The 16,757-nt window shown below is 39.1% G+C and overlaps 2 protein-coding genes across 5 annotated transcripts; one reads left to right on the forward strand and one right to left on the reverse strand.

Annotated features, from left to right (window-relative positions):
* The first annotated feature begins 369 nt into the window (after positions 1-369).
* LOC106396153 lies at positions 370-4,524 on the forward strand. 4 transcript variants are annotated; one of them, XM_013836474.2, is made up of 7 exons: positions 373-1,464; positions 1,561-1,889; positions 2,186-3,001; positions 3,090-3,236; positions 3,311-3,694; positions 3,781-3,903; positions 3,981-4,524. In XM_013836474.2, exons 1-7 carry the CDS (start codon positions 657-659, stop codon positions 4,329-4,331), a joined length of 2,958 nt encoding a protein of 985 aa, XP_013691928.2. In that variant the 5' UTR covers positions 373-656; the 3' UTR covers positions 4,332-4,524. The 4 variants fall into 4 exon arrangements, 2 of the variants coding, with proteins under 2 accessions (XP_013691928.2, XP_048621457.1); XM_048765500.1 differs by having other exon boundaries at positions 1,564-1,889; XR_007327327.1 differs by lacking the exons at positions 3,090-3,236; positions 3,311-3,694; positions 3,781-3,903; positions 3,981-4,524 and having other exon boundaries at positions 370-1,464; positions 1,564-1,698; positions 1,776-1,889; positions 2,186-2,397.
* A 2,614-nt stretch (positions 4,525-7,138) lies between these two features.
* LOC106363195 (UDP-glycosyltransferase 91C1-like) lies at positions 7,139-15,067 on the reverse strand. The gene is made up of 3 exons (XM_048766759.1): positions 14,978-15,067; positions 13,900-14,397; positions 7,139-8,557 (listed from the first exon to the last, which is right to left on the reverse strand). The coding sequence occupies exons 1-3, from the start codon at positions 15,065-15,067 to the stop codon at positions 7,634-7,636; spliced, it is 1,512 nt and encodes a 503-aa protein (XP_048622716.1). The 3' UTR covers positions 7,139-7,633.
* Positions 15,068-16,757: the final 1,690 nt, after the last annotated feature.

Below are 16,757 nucleotides of genomic sequence, written 5' to 3' on the forward strand. Positions count from 1 at the left end.
GTTTTCCATGAATATCATTTTATGAGTTTCTCAATTCATTGTAACTATTCTACACCGTGTTGATGTCAAATAAAAAAAAAAGTTACAACGTATTGAGTTAATATGCTGCCTATACAATTTCATATGCATTTTGACATAAGCTTTGTTTTATAGTTTAAGAAAATTCTTCCAAGTCTAAGTTTGTTTTACTTTTATGTATTTGCCACAAACAAAAAAATGTTTCAGTGACAGATATTTAATTCAACAGAGAATAGTATTGGTTAATAATAAAAATAGTTAATAAGTGAGTCCAAGCCCGGCCCAAATTGCATCAAAAGCCCAGAAGAGTTAGTCGGACTTGAGACAGTAAATTAAATTTGTTAATTGCCAGCTCCGGACTTCAAACGAACAACTTGATAACTTTCTTGTTCAGTTCCGCTTCCGACAATCTATGTACGAGCTTCGCTGCTTACTGCCGCAATTCGATGCCTGGAACCGGAGTTTGAGTGTCCGTCGGAATCTCGAGTCTATCAGGTGATACGGCTCTCTCTCTTCCTTGGAAATCTCGCGAGCTCGAACTCGAGAAATTGTCTTCTTTGATTCGTTCCTAGGGTTTGTTAGAATAGTCGAATCTAGGGTTAGGGTTTTAGGGTTTTGTTAGATTTAGAGTCTGGGCGATGAAAGGAAGGTCACACCACGAGGATTGGGTCGATGGATCTTGGACTGTAGATTGCGTTTGCGGTGTGAATTTCGATGATGGAGAAGAGATGGTCAATTGCGATGATTGCGGGGTTTGGGTTCATACTCGCTGCTCTCGTTACGTTAAAGGAGAGGAGCTTTTCACTTGCGACAAGTGTAAGAGAAAGAACAACAAGAACAACGTTGATGATGATATCGAAGAGACCGAGGTTGCTCAGTTGTTGGTTGAGCTGCCTACCAAGACCTTGAGAATGGAGAGCTCGTGTACTCGGAATGTGCCTGTTAAGCGTCCTTTTAGGTTATGGACTGAGATCCCGACGGAAGAGAAGGTTCATGTGCAAGGGATCCCGGGTGGTGATCCGGCCTTCTTTGGAGGTTTGTCGTCGGTTTTCTCACGGGAGCTGTGGAAGTGTACTGGTTATGTGCCTAAGAAGTTTAACTTCAAGTATAGAGAGTTTCCATGCTGGGATGAGGATGAGGTTGAGAATGGGTGTCAGGAAGAAAACGGCGCTGGAGTTTTGTTTTCTATGTCGAAGGAGAGTTTGATCGCTGCTCCCGCGAGTGCTTTGGTTGCAATGAGGAGTGTTGATGATAAAGGAACCACAAATGACCTGGACTCTGGGGAAGCTGAGATGAAACATTCTCAGAGTGCTGTGGAGAAGGATAAGAGGTTGCTTCGTCCCTTGATAACGAGTAAGCGAAGAAAAGAACTGTTTGGAGCTTCTAAAGAGCGGATGAAGAAGAAGGTCGAAATTGCTGACAAAGAAGAGGAGGATGATAAGAAAGGTCAGTGAAACCACTTCTCTTTTTAAGCAAACTTTAGCTAGCCATTATTCATTGTTCTTAAATAAAGAGATATCGTCTTTCTTTTTTTGTTACCAGCAGTTCGACCAGCAAGTGGTTTTAAACCATCAGAATCAGATGGTTTAAGTAGAGACTGTGGGATCGCAAAGAATGATAAGTCAAAGAAAGCTGCGTTTGAAGAATCTATTGATGGTGGGCTTGGCGAGGGTGAATCTGGTAATTCAGAAATTGGTGTTGAATGCTCCAAAGAACAGAATCTTTCTGACGTTCATGCTAATGGTGCTGGAAAACAGGAAGAGAAAGCTGGCCATCATTTCCGAATTGTGCTTAAGAGCTCTGCTACTGAAGATTCTTCCGTCCCAGCAAGAAAAGATGTTACACACAATGAAGCTGATAAGGCAGATGAGGTACGTGTTAGACTTGCATATATGAGACTTACCTTTGAATTGTCTTTGATTATAGCAACAAATGCTGAAGTTTTCAGTTGATTATTATCTAGGTGGTTTAATTCAAAGCAATTTGATCTGTTATATATATACATGCCCTAAATAGCAATAAGGGAGAAGTTTAAGTAGCAATAAGTGCATTGATGTCTTGTAGACTGTAACAACTGTTTGAATTAAGCAAGGCCAAATTTAATATCTTATTGAAGATAACAATGGGGAAGCAACTAATAACAAATACTATTTGCTTATTTTCGCAGAGACAAGGTACAATAGCTGCTACTCCAGGAGATAATGCAGTTGATTCGCCTGAAAGTTCCCAGAAGCCTTCTTCTGCTTCTACACGAGATGCTGAAGAGAAAAATTGTGATGCTGTCAGTGGTAAAATCAGTTCAAGGAAGAACCAAGTCCAAAAAGAAATTGTGGAGACTGGTGCTGGTGGAGCTGTAGGGCAGCAGATTCTGGAGTATAACAAAATGACACAGAGCAGTTCACTTCCTCCTCCTGAACCGCACCCTGTTGATATGATATCAGAAAGAACTACTGACTTAAAACGAGAGGTGTTGGTTTCGGAAGCAGAGAAAAATAGTCTGGAAACAAAGCCCGGATCTAGTGTACTTGAAGAGCCGTCAAAGCCATGCAGACCTGTTCCGCACACGTTTTCAGTATATAGCAGGCCTAAGATGGTAGTCAGCATTGGGAAATCATCGTCTAGTTCAGCCACGGAAAAGTCACCTAAGCCCTCCTTTACTTCCAGGAACTCCATACCTCCCTCCAAGCAACAACCAAGTGACGGTGATGAAAACGCTAATACTAATGATGAGGACTGTGTTTCCAGTGATGCGATCCGAGAGAGAGATGGGGATGATGAGAAATCTCTGAAAGAACATACTAAATCGATGCAGCAGAGCCGCGCTTCTCATTCTTCAGTTTCCAAGACAAGAGACTCTTCCTCTTCCCTAAAGGCATCTCCAGCAGCTCGGCTTAATGGTGGCTCTTCTGAGGCTTCTGGTAAACATTCGCTCTCAGGGACCTTCCAGAAAAATGACCCTATGCAGTCTATAACCGATGAAGAGGTACGTGAGAGATGTTGTTATCTATCCGCTTTTTTGTTTTTATCTTTCATCTTCCCTCGGTTTTGACATTTGTTTCATTAATGACCAGCTTGCGTTAAGACTGCACCATCAACTCAACAGTTCTCCACGAGTCCCTCGTGTCCCACGCATGAGACAGCCCGGTAGCTTAGCCCTGTCTCCAACCGCTACTAGTTTTAAGCGCACCTGTAGTTCCGGTAGCAAGGATCACACAACGGTATGATTATCTTTTCAAGTCGATGATCTCTTTAGGCTCGAGCTTGTTAGCTGACTATGTATCTGTTTCTCTAGTTTTCCAGAAGGAAAAACAAGGACGCATCCAAAGAAGGGTTACGAAAATCTCGTGACGATGATAGATGTAGCACTAGGAGTACCAAATCGCGCCGCCCTCCTGATTGGAGAACAACACATCAAGACAGTGGAAGCAGAGGAGGGGAAGAAAAGGAAAACCGAAAAACATCCTACTCTTCCCGGAGGGTACTTGTCCAGCCAAACTCGACTACAAGCTCAAGCAGCGGAGCGTCTTCATCCAACGAGCATAATAAGCCTTCTCCACACAGTTCCCCGAGGAATAATGGTACTCCTGTTCATCAAACACTGCCTGGCTTAATCAATGAGATTATGAGTAAAGGCAAGAGGATGACATATGAAGAGCTCTGTAACGCAGTCTTGCCCGTATACTACTGCCTTCTGATCTCAGACATTATCTATTTATCAGTGCTGGTCGCTGTTCTAATCTGTTGTTGTTTCTTTTCTTGCAGCACTGGCCTCACTTGAGAAAACACAATGGAGAGCGATATGCATATTCAAGCCATTCACAAGCTGTTCTTGATTGCCTGAGGAACAGGCATGAATGGGCTCGTCTGGTTGATCGTGGCCCCAAGGTATTTGGCTTAAGCTCACACTCTTTTTACTGTCGTCTTCAGCATGTAATAATCTTCTTTTGTGTTTGTTGTTTCAGACTAACTCAGGGAAAAAGAAACGGAAGCTTGATGCAGCAGAGGACGAGGAGTCAGATGAGAACGAAAGCAGCAAGGGAGGAAAGAAGCAGCTGCATCACTCTCAAGGAGAAGAGTTTCCTAAAGGGAAAAGGAAAGCAAGAAAACGAAGAAGGCTCTCTCTTCAAGGCAAGGGCATAAAAGCGTTACTAAAGAAGCGAAATGAACAAGTGAGCGAAGAAGACGAGGAAGGTGCGTCGTCATCGGATACAAGTGAAGAGAGTGTATTCTGCGAAGAAGTAGAAGAGGCCCCCACTGCTAGTGCTAGACAAGTCTCTGCTAGTAGCTCCGAGGAAGCTGAATCCACTTCATGACTCCTCTCCCTATGTAACATAGAAGTATATATATATATATATCTATGCATTATGTAGTTTTGTGTATTTACCAAAAACTTCTCTTGTGTGGATCAAAGGTTTTTTGAGAATTCAGAGCATCGCTCTTTTCTCGACCGACAAAACAATAAACATATGGTTTTTAGAAGAATGGGAAGGTGATTTTCTGGCTGTAGATTTGCTTCCTCGTTTGGTATAATATAATCTTACGAAAGAACAAAGTACACGTGCTTTTTTTTTCTTCAATATTTGAAAATTAAGAACTGATAGATTAATAAAAAAAATTGGTTTCAAATTAAAATTTTGACTCAACTAATATTTTTAATAATATAATCAGGCGTACACATTTTATTTACTTTTTAATACAAGCATTATTAATTTAAAGACTAACGATAAATTATTATTTATGTTTATATTTGAAAATTCTTACGTATTATAATTTTTGAATTTGTTTTGTATATTATATTCATTTTTAATAAATAAATCTTAGAAATCACACAATATTCTCTTTTCAATTAATCATTTTGAATAATTAATAGTACATATGTATTTTTTGTTTCCTTTTTTTAATTTTTAACTTTTTTATTAAAAGATACTTTTCAGATAACAACACAATATATATATGAATTATCTTTTATTTAAAAATATACTTTTCGATTTTGGATAATTCGTGTGATTATTATTAATTTTAATCACTTATCTAATAAAAATATTTTAAATTCGTTTTTATTTTATGGCTAATTTATAGATTTTATTCATTAATGGTATAAACGAAAGAAAGACCGAGACGCTAATGAAAGGAAAGTACGGCTTAATTGGCTAAGAGGCATAGGTAAGGAAAAAGTGGGCTTCACACGAAGGGAGTATAGGAATTCGATATGTTGTCTTAGTAAGGGGTTCCTAGTCTAGTTCTGTGCTGTTCTCATTAAAAAATAGAATCGCAGGAAGAGGTTTCATGTTTGCATCACCCTTTCTCTGGTATTTTTGAAACAAGTGGAGAGCTTGTTCTAAGAACTCGATTCAACGAACTCCATTCAACACGCTACTCTGGACCTGGCTCTTCGTCTCAAGTTTCCAAACAAGAGGGTATGCAGTTAAGCTCCGTCAAAATCTTTTAAGGGCAGCACTAGTCTTAGACCATCTCCAATGTATTTCCCTATATTTTTTTCTCTAAAATAGGGAAACTCTATAATAGAGATGAATTTGTCTCCAATGTATTCTTCTATTTCTTCCTCTAAAAAGGAATATTTTTGATATATTATTTTCTAATTCTACAAATAGTATCTTTTATTTGTGAATGTTGAAAACCAATCCAATTTAGTGTAACATTCATAAAATTATCATATTATTTACACTGAATATTTTTATAGAAACTATTATGTAAATAAAAAGTATGATTATATATTTATATAAACAGTAAATTTTCACTAAAAAATATTTATTTTGGTTATAATTGTTAAAGTAAAAATTTAAATGATCATTTTGTAAATAAAAAAGCATGCTTCTAATATAGAGAAATGCTATTTCTTCCTCTAAATATAGATGTGAAAATAGCAATCTCTATTTTAAAGAAAGAAATAGAGTAGGGGTGTAGTGATTTTATCTCTAATGATATTATAGAGGCAAATATAGAGGTGGGTTGGAGATGCTCTTATAGGCGAGTGACCACTGAACGATAAGAACAAACCACTTTGTCCCTCTAACGTCGAATGATCTACTTGCTTGTACTTCTCTTTGTCAAAATTCAGTTGGATTAACCATTCTAACTTTTAATGTGAGAGCTCCGAAAAATCACCTCGCAAATAATAGTATAGATATCTTTATATTGGAGCTGGGATTTATTAGCCGGGATTCGATCCTTCCAAGATCCACTCCGGATCCGTTCCAAAATTAAAATATCAAAAGTTTAACAAAAAAAAGTTTAGGATATCAAAAGTTTCCGGATCCAGATAATAAAATCTCATATGTGTCAAAACCAAATCTGGATTTCAGATATTAAATTCAAAGACAATTATAAAAAGTGGAAAATGACTAATTAGCTTGGGTAACATGAATGAAGAATTAGATGTTGCAAAAGAGATTAAAGTTCAAGAAAATTTTGAAAAAAAACGAAAAAAATATATTTATTTAAAGATAAAATTGTATTGACAGTGGATTTTCTATGCTCTGCATGAATTTCAAATATAATGCATCTTTAAGTAATATATATTCATTTTCCATGGTTGACATTGCAACAACAAATTGTTGTCTCGGTTTCCAACCAAAAGGTCTTCTGCAAGAGGAAAAACATATCATGTAATTGAGTCTCAGTTGTCTAGATCTCTACCACAATCTAAATCCATGAGTTCAACAACTTAATCACACTTTAAACCTGCACACACAAGTCCTTAGTCACTTGGACTTCTTAAGTATCTGAGTATCCACTTGATGGCATCTCAATGACTTCTTAACTATCTGAGTATCCATTTGATAGCATCTCAATGACTTCTACCAGGATCAACATATAGTTTCTTAACTGACTAACTGCTGGTTCAATATCTAGTCTAATAAACATCATTGTTGCCTTCTAAGGATCATGTGCTTGAGACATTGATGAACTTTTAATCTTATGTTACTAACCAGTCAAATCCATATACTACTCAACAAACTAGAGTGGTTTACAGGAAGAATAAACATCTCATTGAGGTGGGCAGATCAATGATGTTCCATGAAAATATTTTTAAAAGACTTTGGAGTGATGTTGTAATGATAACATGCTATTTCATCAACCGCACACCTACTGAAGTTCATAAGAAAATTTGTCCGTTTGAGGAACTCCATCAAACATATATAACCTTTCTTGCAGATCCAAAGCAGTACCAATGCCTTGTTGGATAGTTGATATATCTCAACCACCCTTGGCCAGAGTTAAGGTATGCTATACACATTCTCACTCAAGTTATGCAAGTTTCGAAAGAAGCCCATTTGGATGCAGAAAATTGCGTGGTTCGAGACTTAAAAGGTTCATCTGGCCAAGGCATCTTGCTCTCTTCCAATTCAGACTTATCTCTCACAGTATATTGTGATTCACACTGGAATGCATGCTTTCTTACTAGACGTTTATTGAGTGCTTATGTTGTGATGCTTGGTGGTTCTCCCATTTCATGTAAAGCAAAAAAAAAAAAACAAGATGGGTTTCTCTCTCACTCTTCTGCTGAAGTCGGATATAGACAATGGCCAGTGCACTTCGTGAGATTAAATGGCTACATCGTCTTCTTGAAGGGTTGGGTATCAAACATGAACCATCACGATTTTATGTGACAGTAAGACAACCATTCATATTGCTGCAAACCTAGTTTCCATAAACATATGAAGTATGTTAAGTCTAATTGCTCCTGTATGTAATGTTGTTCGTGACAAGATCCTTCTTTCTCATCTCTTGGGATCTCAACACCGACTCCCTTTCCCTCCACCAGCCTCGTGTTGAGCCCTTGCTCATTCAACACTGGGAAGAAGATTGGGACTCTCTCTACCCCTAGCCCCTCCACCAATGAGTTCCAGCCACAGTGCGTCAAGAACCCGCCCACCGAGTCGTGACTCAGTATTTTGACCTGAGGAACCCATCCATTATGAACCATGCCACGTCCCTTGATTCGTTCCACGAACCCCTCCGGAATCTGTGAGTCGTTCCTTAGAACCCAAAAGAAAGGCACCTCTGATTTTTCCAACCCATGATCCGCTGGACGATGGCTCGCCTCCGTTCCTAGTGCTGCGTAAACCACTGAGCTGACTCGCTGCTTGTCTAGCCACTTCTTTATGCCAACCCATGTTGCATCTCCAACTTCGTCTTCAGTACTGGTAGGCAGAAACCCAGTCGGAAACACCGGTTTTCCATACAAATCTCGTAGCAAACCAAGATACTCGGGTTTGAACTCCGGGGAGCTGTGGACGAAAACTGCATCGCACTGAGAGATGGAGTAGGCGAACCTGATAGAATCAGAGACACCAGTTGGATCTTCCTCTATCTTCTCACCGTACCAAGTGATTTCGTGGTAGCGAAATGCAATGTTTGATTGGAAGGGGATCCACGACGGCAGCCTCGTGAAGTCTTCCGGGGTTGATCTAAAATCTTTTATCAGCGACGAGGGAGGTCCAAAGAAGCAGAGAGTTGCAGCGCTAAAGATGCTGAAGAAAGCCTTCAATATTTTGTAACACCCGTCTCCTCCTCTCTCCAGAACCACGTGTTACTAACCAAAATATACCAAATTAAACCGATTTATTAAAAAAAATGAATAAACACTGTCAATTTAAATAAATTCGATTGAAATACATTTTGAAATTGAATTATAAAAATATGTCAATAAATCGAACGAAAAAATTGAAATAAAATACGATGATCCCAAGACACCAAACCGTACATATATCCAAGTACTCGACAAGCTCATCTGAAATAGGAGAAAAGAGTGGTGAGCAACAGGGGAGTTACTCCGCGAGGTATGAGATTCTAAACCACAAACCACTGACTCGGTACATAGCACTACGACTATGTAGGCCTAGCTTTAGCAGGAAACAAACACAGTGTCTAATATACCACATAAAACATCCAATGCGCTGATAGTACATGCTACTCTATGCACCGCACATTTCATCATAAGGATATATGTATATCTGCAGGCGTACTGTAGTACATTTCTGCACTCCCACGATCTACGCGTAGGCGACTGATACAAACGTCTTTGTACCCCCGCAATCTCACTGCTAGTCGGCGGCTTACACAGACGTCTTTGTGCACCGCAATCACACTGCTCGTCGGCGGCTTACATAAACGTCTTTGTGCATCTGCAATCCACCAACGGATATATTTTTATATATACATATATTAATATATATATATATAGCAGTTTTAGCATCACTCAGTTCATTCAACCGTTGAATCTTCTATTATCTTATTTCTGGTTTAACAATCAATAATAATAATAAACAAACAAGACTCTCAAACAGACTCGATTCATGAAGACAGATCATGTTTCGAACTAGATTTTCCGTAGTGGTAGTATTAAACTAGCACGGGATTAAACGGAATAACCCTCATCTTAGGCATTGGTTCGAAGTTGAATCGGAACTGGTACGAGCTTAACCAAAGAACACAAACCGAGATACGAGCCATAACCACGATAACATGGAGCAAGATTACATAATGGAATCATGAATCTCACATCAGCATTTCGAGAAAGACAAAACAAATACAAAAGAAAAGAGGCTGATTAGATATAACAATTATGACAATGATTATTGTAAAAGACGGATAACCGGACTGAAATAAACGATATAATAAAAGCGATATGTTAAGGAAATAGACGATCGTAAAGGGCGAATACAAGGTCGATAAGAAATCGTATTCGCAAATGAACATGGAGTCGAGATATAATCTCTTTCCTTAACTCTAAATATTCACTCCGTTAGTGAGACGATATTATACGAATATCGAGTCCCAGGATACAACCATGGCAGACAAATCACGCTTCACTCGTGATCGCCCTAACGAACTATAAACTCTACGAAACACTCTCGTATTTAAGACTTACGCTAAGAGAATTTTTGCTGTTCGTTTCGATGTGAAAAAGTTAGGAAATGAAGAAGGAGGAGGGTCGATATTTAAAGAGAAGGAGAAGACCCACTTCCCGCAACAGCAGCTGCACGTGGGCGAGGATCTCGCGGAGATCGAGGGAAGTTGAGTTGCGAAACTCATTCCGCAAGACTCTCTCTTATCTCTTTTAAAATTTTTTGAGAGGATAAAATGCATGATGTTTTTATTTTCTACAAACTACTTGTCGTTTTAAATAAAATTGCATGCAGTTTTTTCCTGTATCGAATGGCAAAACGTTGAGTTTAACTTGGTCCAAAAAGAATCTTTTTGGGCCAGAGGCCCTCCACCAAGACCCAAAACCCAAGACCCAAGCCCACGCCCACGCCGAGCCGGCCGGACGGCGGCGGCGGCGCGCGCGTGGGGGCTATCCTCTCTCTCTGAGCCGTTTAAACAAGGTTAAGTAAGTGCACATATATATACAACTCATTCTTCTTGTTTCTCCCCGATGTGGGACTTCTTCATAATGTCATTTTGACATTTCAAATATGTTGGGCTTATCTAATTACGTAGCCCATTACATTTCTTTTCACAAAAATTTAATTTATGTTCTTTAAGCCAATGGGCTTGAGAACTTGATCCAACAATCCCCCACATGAATAGAAATGACTCTTCTAAACATATGCAGACTAAATGCAGACTCGATAGACTCTAAAAACTATACTTATTCTAATCATGACTAGACTAGACAGACTTATTGAGAGTGTTTGCGAAAAATTCACTGTGTTTGAGTTGGTAGCATTTTTAAGCCTTGAACCACTCATAGTTAATATCTGTCGGGTTTACTTTACCAGAATGTGAACATGATGTCTTCAACCAACCGGTGTTTTATGTAGACCGAGACAACCGGCATAACGCAGCTTCATTTTCTCGTAGAACTTAGTTCTATATTGTGTTTATTGTGGCCCTGAACTAGTGTTCATTATGGCCCTGAACTATTCCTGGTTTTCATGAGTGAACTTAGAGAATATAGCCTTGCATTCATTCTCCTAGAAACGACCCCATTTCACACTCATTAGGTGATTGACCATGAAAAGTATTGAGGAATACTCCGCTTTAGAAGCTATGGAATCATTAAAAGCTTATGCTTATCCTACTCACATTTGTTAGCACTTTTATCATCTTAGGAGCTGGGAAGAGACTACTTTGTCTCAAGTGCTTTGGTTAGATTCTGTTTGATTTTGTTTTCCCTTTGAACCTACGTCTTGGGATCTCCAGTCATGATAGGTAGGGTTGCAATCAAGCATCCTCATTCGTTATAGGCTTTAAACCCATTCTTTTTGATGATTTAGCAATAACATCTAGTGACAAACCTTTAGTAAATGGATCCGCTAGGTTGTCAGCCAATTTGATGTACTCTGTTGTGATTACACCAGTTGAGATAAGTTGTCTAATGTTTTATGTCGTCTTCTGATGTGACGAGATTTACCATTGTAAAGATTACTCTGAGCCCGAGCTATAGCTGATTGACTATCACAATGTATGCGTATAGCTGGCACAGGTTTCTCCCACATAGGAATATCTTCCAAAAAATTTCTAAGCCATTCAGCTTCTTCTGCTGCTTTGTCTAAGGCTATGAACTCATATTCTATGGTGGATCTGGCTAGCACTGTTTGTTTGGTAGATTTCCATGATATTGCTGCTCCTCCTAGTGTAAAGACATATCCACTTGTGGATTTTGAGTTTTTAGAATCTGATATCCAGTTAGCATCAGTGTATCCTTCAAAAACTGCTGGTTCTTTACCATAGTGAAACCCAAAATCTTTGGTGTAGCACAAGTAATTAAGTACTCTCGTTATAGCTTTCCAGTGTGTATGACCTGGATTACTTGTATATCGACTAAGTACGTTTACTGCATGCGCTAGATCTGGTCTAGTACAATTGGTCAAGTACATGAGACTTCCGATCACACGTGCATACTCGTTTTGTGAAACCGCTTCACCTGAATTCTTTGTCAAGTGCATTTGGGGATCTAACGGAGTTTTTGCCGTACTATTAGAGTAATTTTTAAATATCTCTAATATTGTTTGAGCATAATGAGATTGGGTTAAGATAATTCCGTTTGAATTTCTTGTAACTTTAACCCCGAGAATTACATCTACTAATCCCAAGTCTTTCATCTCAAATGTCCCTTTGAGCATGTTCTTTGTTTGATTGATAATGTCTTTATTGCTTCCAATAATGAGCATATCATCTACATATAGACATAGCAAAACATACGCATTTTTGGTAGTTTTGTAGTATATGCATTTGTCACATTCATTTATTTTGAAACCATTTGACATCATTGTATTGTCAATTTTTTCGTACCATTGTTTAGGAGCTTGCTTAAGCCCATAAAGTGACTTTACAAGTCGGCATACTTTGTCTTCCTGTCCAAGAATGACAAAAACTTCAGGTTGTTTCATGTAAATTTCTTCTTCTAAATCACCATTTAAAAAAGCAGTTTTTACATCCATTTGATGGATTTCTAGGTCTCTTAAGGCTTCGATAGCTATCATCAGTCTTATTGATGTTATTCTCGTTACTGGAGAATATGTATCAAAATAGTCAAAGCGTTCCTTTTGTCGGAATCCTTGAACTACAAGCCTAGATTTGTATTTTCCACCAGGTTTTCGTGTCGATATCCATTTATTTCCTAATACTTTGCAGCAAGGTGGTAAATCTGTTATGTACCATGTATAATTTTGCATGATAGAATCAAATTCACCCCTGATAGCTTCGTTCCAAAATGGAGCTTCTGGTGAAGCCATGGCTTCTGCCAAAGTTTTGGAATATTTTCGACTAAAAATGCCATTAGGAAATCTTCACCAAAAGATTTTTCATTTCGAGCTCTTTTGCTTCTTCGAGGTTCATCTTTTTCTTCATTTTCTGAAATATCATTTATAGAAATCTCAACGTTTGTCTCAGATTTTGAGTTCTTGTCATTGTCTCTTTCTTCTCGAGTTCGTTTTGAACTTTGTTTTTACTTGTATGGAAAAATATTTTCGTAAAAGATGCATTTCTTGATTCCATGACTGTTTTTTCATGAATATCTGATATTTCAGATTTATGTACCAGAAATCGATATGCATTACTATTATGTGCATATCCGATGAAGATGCAATCCATGGTTTTAGGTCCAATAGTGACTTTTTTTGGTGTCGGTACCGCAACTTTTGCCAAGTACCCCCACACTTTGAGGTATTTATACGAAGATAAATTACCTTTTCATAATTCATATGGAGTTTTTCCAGTTACTTTGTGTGAAATTTTGTTGAGGATATAATTAGTGGTAAGCAACGCTTCCCCTCACATGTTCTGGGGTAACCCAGATTCCTGCAACATTGCATTCATCATCTCTTTTAGAGTTCGATTTTTGCGTTCAGCAACTCCATTAGATTCCGGTGAGTAAGAAGCTGTAGTTTGATGGATTATTCCATGTTCTTTACAAAATGCATTAAATGGACCATCGTATTCGCCTCCTCTGTCGCTTCTAACTACTTTAATAATTGTTTTAAGCTGATTTTTGACCTCGAGTTTAAATTCTTTGAATTTTTCTACGGTTTCATCTTTGCTATGTAATAAATATACATAACAATATTTTGTGCAGTCATCTATGAATGTCACAAAGTACTTTTTCCCACCTCTAGTTTGTATGTATTTTAAATTACATATATCAGTGTGAATTAAATCTAGAGGTTTGTTAGTTCTTTCACCACAAGGTGATGACGTTTTTGTGAGCTTAGCTTGTACGCATACTTCACATTTTTGTTTACTTGTTTTGCATTTAGGAACTAGATTTAAATTCATTAATCTTTGTATAGATTTGTAGTTTACATGGCCTAATCTTTCATGCCATGTATTAAAAGACTCAACCAAATAAGCAATTGGATTCTTATTCATTGAAACATTTGGAGCAACAATTTTCGGAGGGACTGTCATTACATTTATCTTGACAAGTCCATCCTTAGCATACCCCTTTCCCAAATACATCCCATTCTTCTTAATCACGAGCTTGTCAGCCTCAAGACTTGTGGCGAATCTATTCTTGCTGAGAAAGGTTCCCGAGACCAAGTTCTTCCTCATGTCAGGCACATACTTCACATTCGTCAGAGTGACTTCACGTCCTGATGTCATCTTCAAAACCACATTGCCGCGGCCTTCAATCTTGGAGACTGCAGTGTTTCCCATGAACAGCTTCTCCTGAGTCTTGCTTTTCTGATAAGTGTTGAACATCGCCCTATCAGTGCAAATGTGGGTGGTCGCTCCTGTGTCATACCACCATTCCTTGGGGTTGCTGCCTTCAACCACGTTGATCTCGGTCACCATTGCAACGAGATCCTCCTCAGTGAGATTCGCTTGATGCTTCTCATCTCTAATCTTGCTGCGACACTCAGCAGTCTTGTGTCCCGCTTTGTGACAGTAGTGACACTTCCCCTTGAACTTCTCCACATTCGCATTCGCATTGATTTCAATGCCTTTGTTCTTGAAGTTTTTTTCAGAAGTCTTCAGGGCTGCAGCAGTTTTGGAAGGCTTGGCAGGAGAATGGGTGTGTGCATTTCCTTTTCCTTTGTGCTCAGCCATGTTGACACTGTGCTCCTTAGTAGTGACCTTGTCAGGAGTTCGGTTTCTGGATTCCATCTGAAGCCATTATGAGCTCCTCGAGCCCCATCTTCTTCTTCTTGTGCTTCAAGTAGCTTTTGAAATCCGCATAGCTTGAAGGAAGCTTTTCAATGAAGCTGAGAGTTGTGAATGTCTCGCAGATGGACATTCCTTCAGCAGCGATTTCATGGAAAATGAGCTGAAGCGCTTCCACCTGATGCATGATGGGTTTTGAATCCACCATTTTGAAGTCGTGGAATTTTGAGACCACATATTTCTGGCAGCCAGCGTCCTCACCTCTGTACTTCTTGTCCAGTGATATCCATAGCTCTTTCGCCGTGGGGATCTCACAGTAGACACGGTACAATGGGTCAATGAGATGACCCAAAATGTAACCTTTGCAGATGAAGTCGTAAAGAACCCATATGTCAACAGTTGCAAGACTGTGAACATCATCAATCCCATAAGGAATAAGGGGCTTGTCCTCCTGGATGAACTTGTCCAGCTTCATGGTTGTCAGGAAGAACATCATCTTCTTCTGCCACGTTTTGAAGCCTTTACCATCAAACTTGTCTTACATCAGTCCTTGAGTGAACACGCTAGGGACAGACGGAGGAGTTTGAACTGCCACCAGACCACTTGCGGTTGCTGAAACTGAACCCGTCTGATAAAGACCAGCACCGAATAGGTTACGGCGAGTGGTTTCATCAGCAACATTTCCCGCAGGGAGGATAGTGCTTGTTGTTGCTGCATCGGTTGGTGTGATGTTTCCAGCGGTTGTCACAGTTGCATCAGTGGCTGCAACGTTGAGTGGAGTTGTTGTGACATTGGGGGTGTTGTTATCGTTTGTCATTTTTCTGTAGAGAAAACATGAAAATGGATTAGTACTCCATTCAACAAATAACATATTATTTTAAAGAAAATAATAGTCTAAAATCGATGTTCATTTTTGGTGTTTGAACCAAATCATATCGATATACGCCTGGAAAAACGTTTTGCAAGCTCGCTTAGAAAAGCGTTTGCAGAAACCGTTTTGTGTAGACTTAGAATGTTTCATAAACTCGCTTAAAGAAGCGGTTATGGAAACGATTCGTATACTTTTGTTTTAAGAATCGTATATCAAAAACTTTTCGCGATAATGCTACAAAGCAATCCGCAAATCGTTATGAAATAAACAAGAAACGTTTGACCAAAAAAAAAAAAAAAAAAAACAAGAAACGTTTCGCGGAAGTGCTAGAAAGCAAATCGCAAACACGGTTATAAAATAAGAACAAACGTTTCGCGGAAGTGCTAGAAAGAAAATCGCAAACCCCGTTATGAAATAAGAACAAATGTTTCGCGGAAGTGCTAGAAAGCAAATCGCAAACACGGTTCTGAAATACGAACAAACGTTTCGCGGAAGTGCTAGAAAGCAAATCGTAAACACGGTTCCAAAACCCGTTTTTTATTAATCGTTTTTCAAACCCGATCAAACGCTTTAGATAGAAAGCGAATTTAGAGTTAAGATTGTAAAAGCCGGATAACCGGACTAAAATAAACGATATAATAAAAGCGATATCTTAAGGAAATAGACGATCGTAAAGGGCGAATACAAGAACGATAAGAAATCGTATTCGCAAATGAACATGGAGTCGAGATATAATCTCTTTCCTTAACTCTAAATATTCGCTCTGTTAGTGAGACGGTACTGTACGAATATCGAGTCCCAGGATACAACCATGGCAGACGAATCACGCTTCACTCGTGATCACCCTAACGAACTATAAACTCTACGAAACACTCTCGTATTTAAGACTTACGCTAAGGGAATTTTTGCTGTTGGTTTCGATGTGAAAAAGTTAGGAAATGAAGAAGGAGGAGGGTCGATATTTAAAGAGAAGGAGAAGACTAGGGATGGCAATCAAGGACCTGGACCGCGAGCCTGGCCGGTAAAGGCTTTCTGCGGGGCGGGATTGGGCCTCCATTTGGTACGCCCGAAAAATTGCGGGCCTCGCGGGACGGGTTCAAAGCGGGACGGGTCGAAAGCGGGATGGGCTTGACCTGCAGGATTTTGAAGACCCGAACCCTAAGTCCCCATTTTTGCTTTCGCCTAAAACATTAAGAGAGAGAGAGAGAGAGAGAGAGAGAGAGAGAGAGAGAGAGAGAGAGAGAGAAGGAGATTCGACGTTATGTAGCTCCGGTGATGGTGGTTTCAGGGTCGA

Source organism: Brassica napus, chromosome C8 (genome assembly GCF_020379485.1).
Source record: "Brassica napus cultivar Da-Ae chromosome C8, Da-Ae, whole genome shotgun sequence".
NCBI classification, from domain to species: Eukaryota; Viridiplantae; Streptophyta; class Magnoliopsida; order Brassicales; family Brassicaceae; genus Brassica; species Brassica napus.

Excerpts from the sequence above, each read along its gene's own strand:
- LOC106396153 (XM_013836474.2), top strand. The coding sequence starts at position 657 with ATGAAAGGAAGGTCACACCACGAGGATTGGGTCGATGGATCTTGGACT. Across the intron at positions 3,002-3,089 it reads AGTCTATAACCGATGAAGAG|CTTGCGTTAAGACTGCACCA; the intron begins GTACGTGAGAGA and ends ATTAATGACCAG. Across the intron at positions 3,237-3,310 it reads GTAGCAAGGATCACACAACG|TTTTCCAGAAGGAAAAACAA; the intron begins GTATGATTATCT and ends CTGTTTCTCTAG.
- LOC106363195 (XM_048766759.1), bottom strand. The coding sequence starts at position 15,067 with ATGAAGCTGGACAAGTTCATCCAGGAGGACAAGCCCCTTATTCCTTAT. Across the intron at positions 14,398-14,977 it reads TTGCAACTGTTGACATATGG|TTCAAGGGGAAGTGTCACTA; the intron begins GTTCTTTACGAC and ends AATGTGGAGAAG. Across the intron at positions 8,558-13,899 it reads ATGGACTTGTCAAGATAAAT|AGAGGAGGAGACGGGTGTTA; the intron begins GTAATGACAGTC and ends GTGGTTCTGGAG.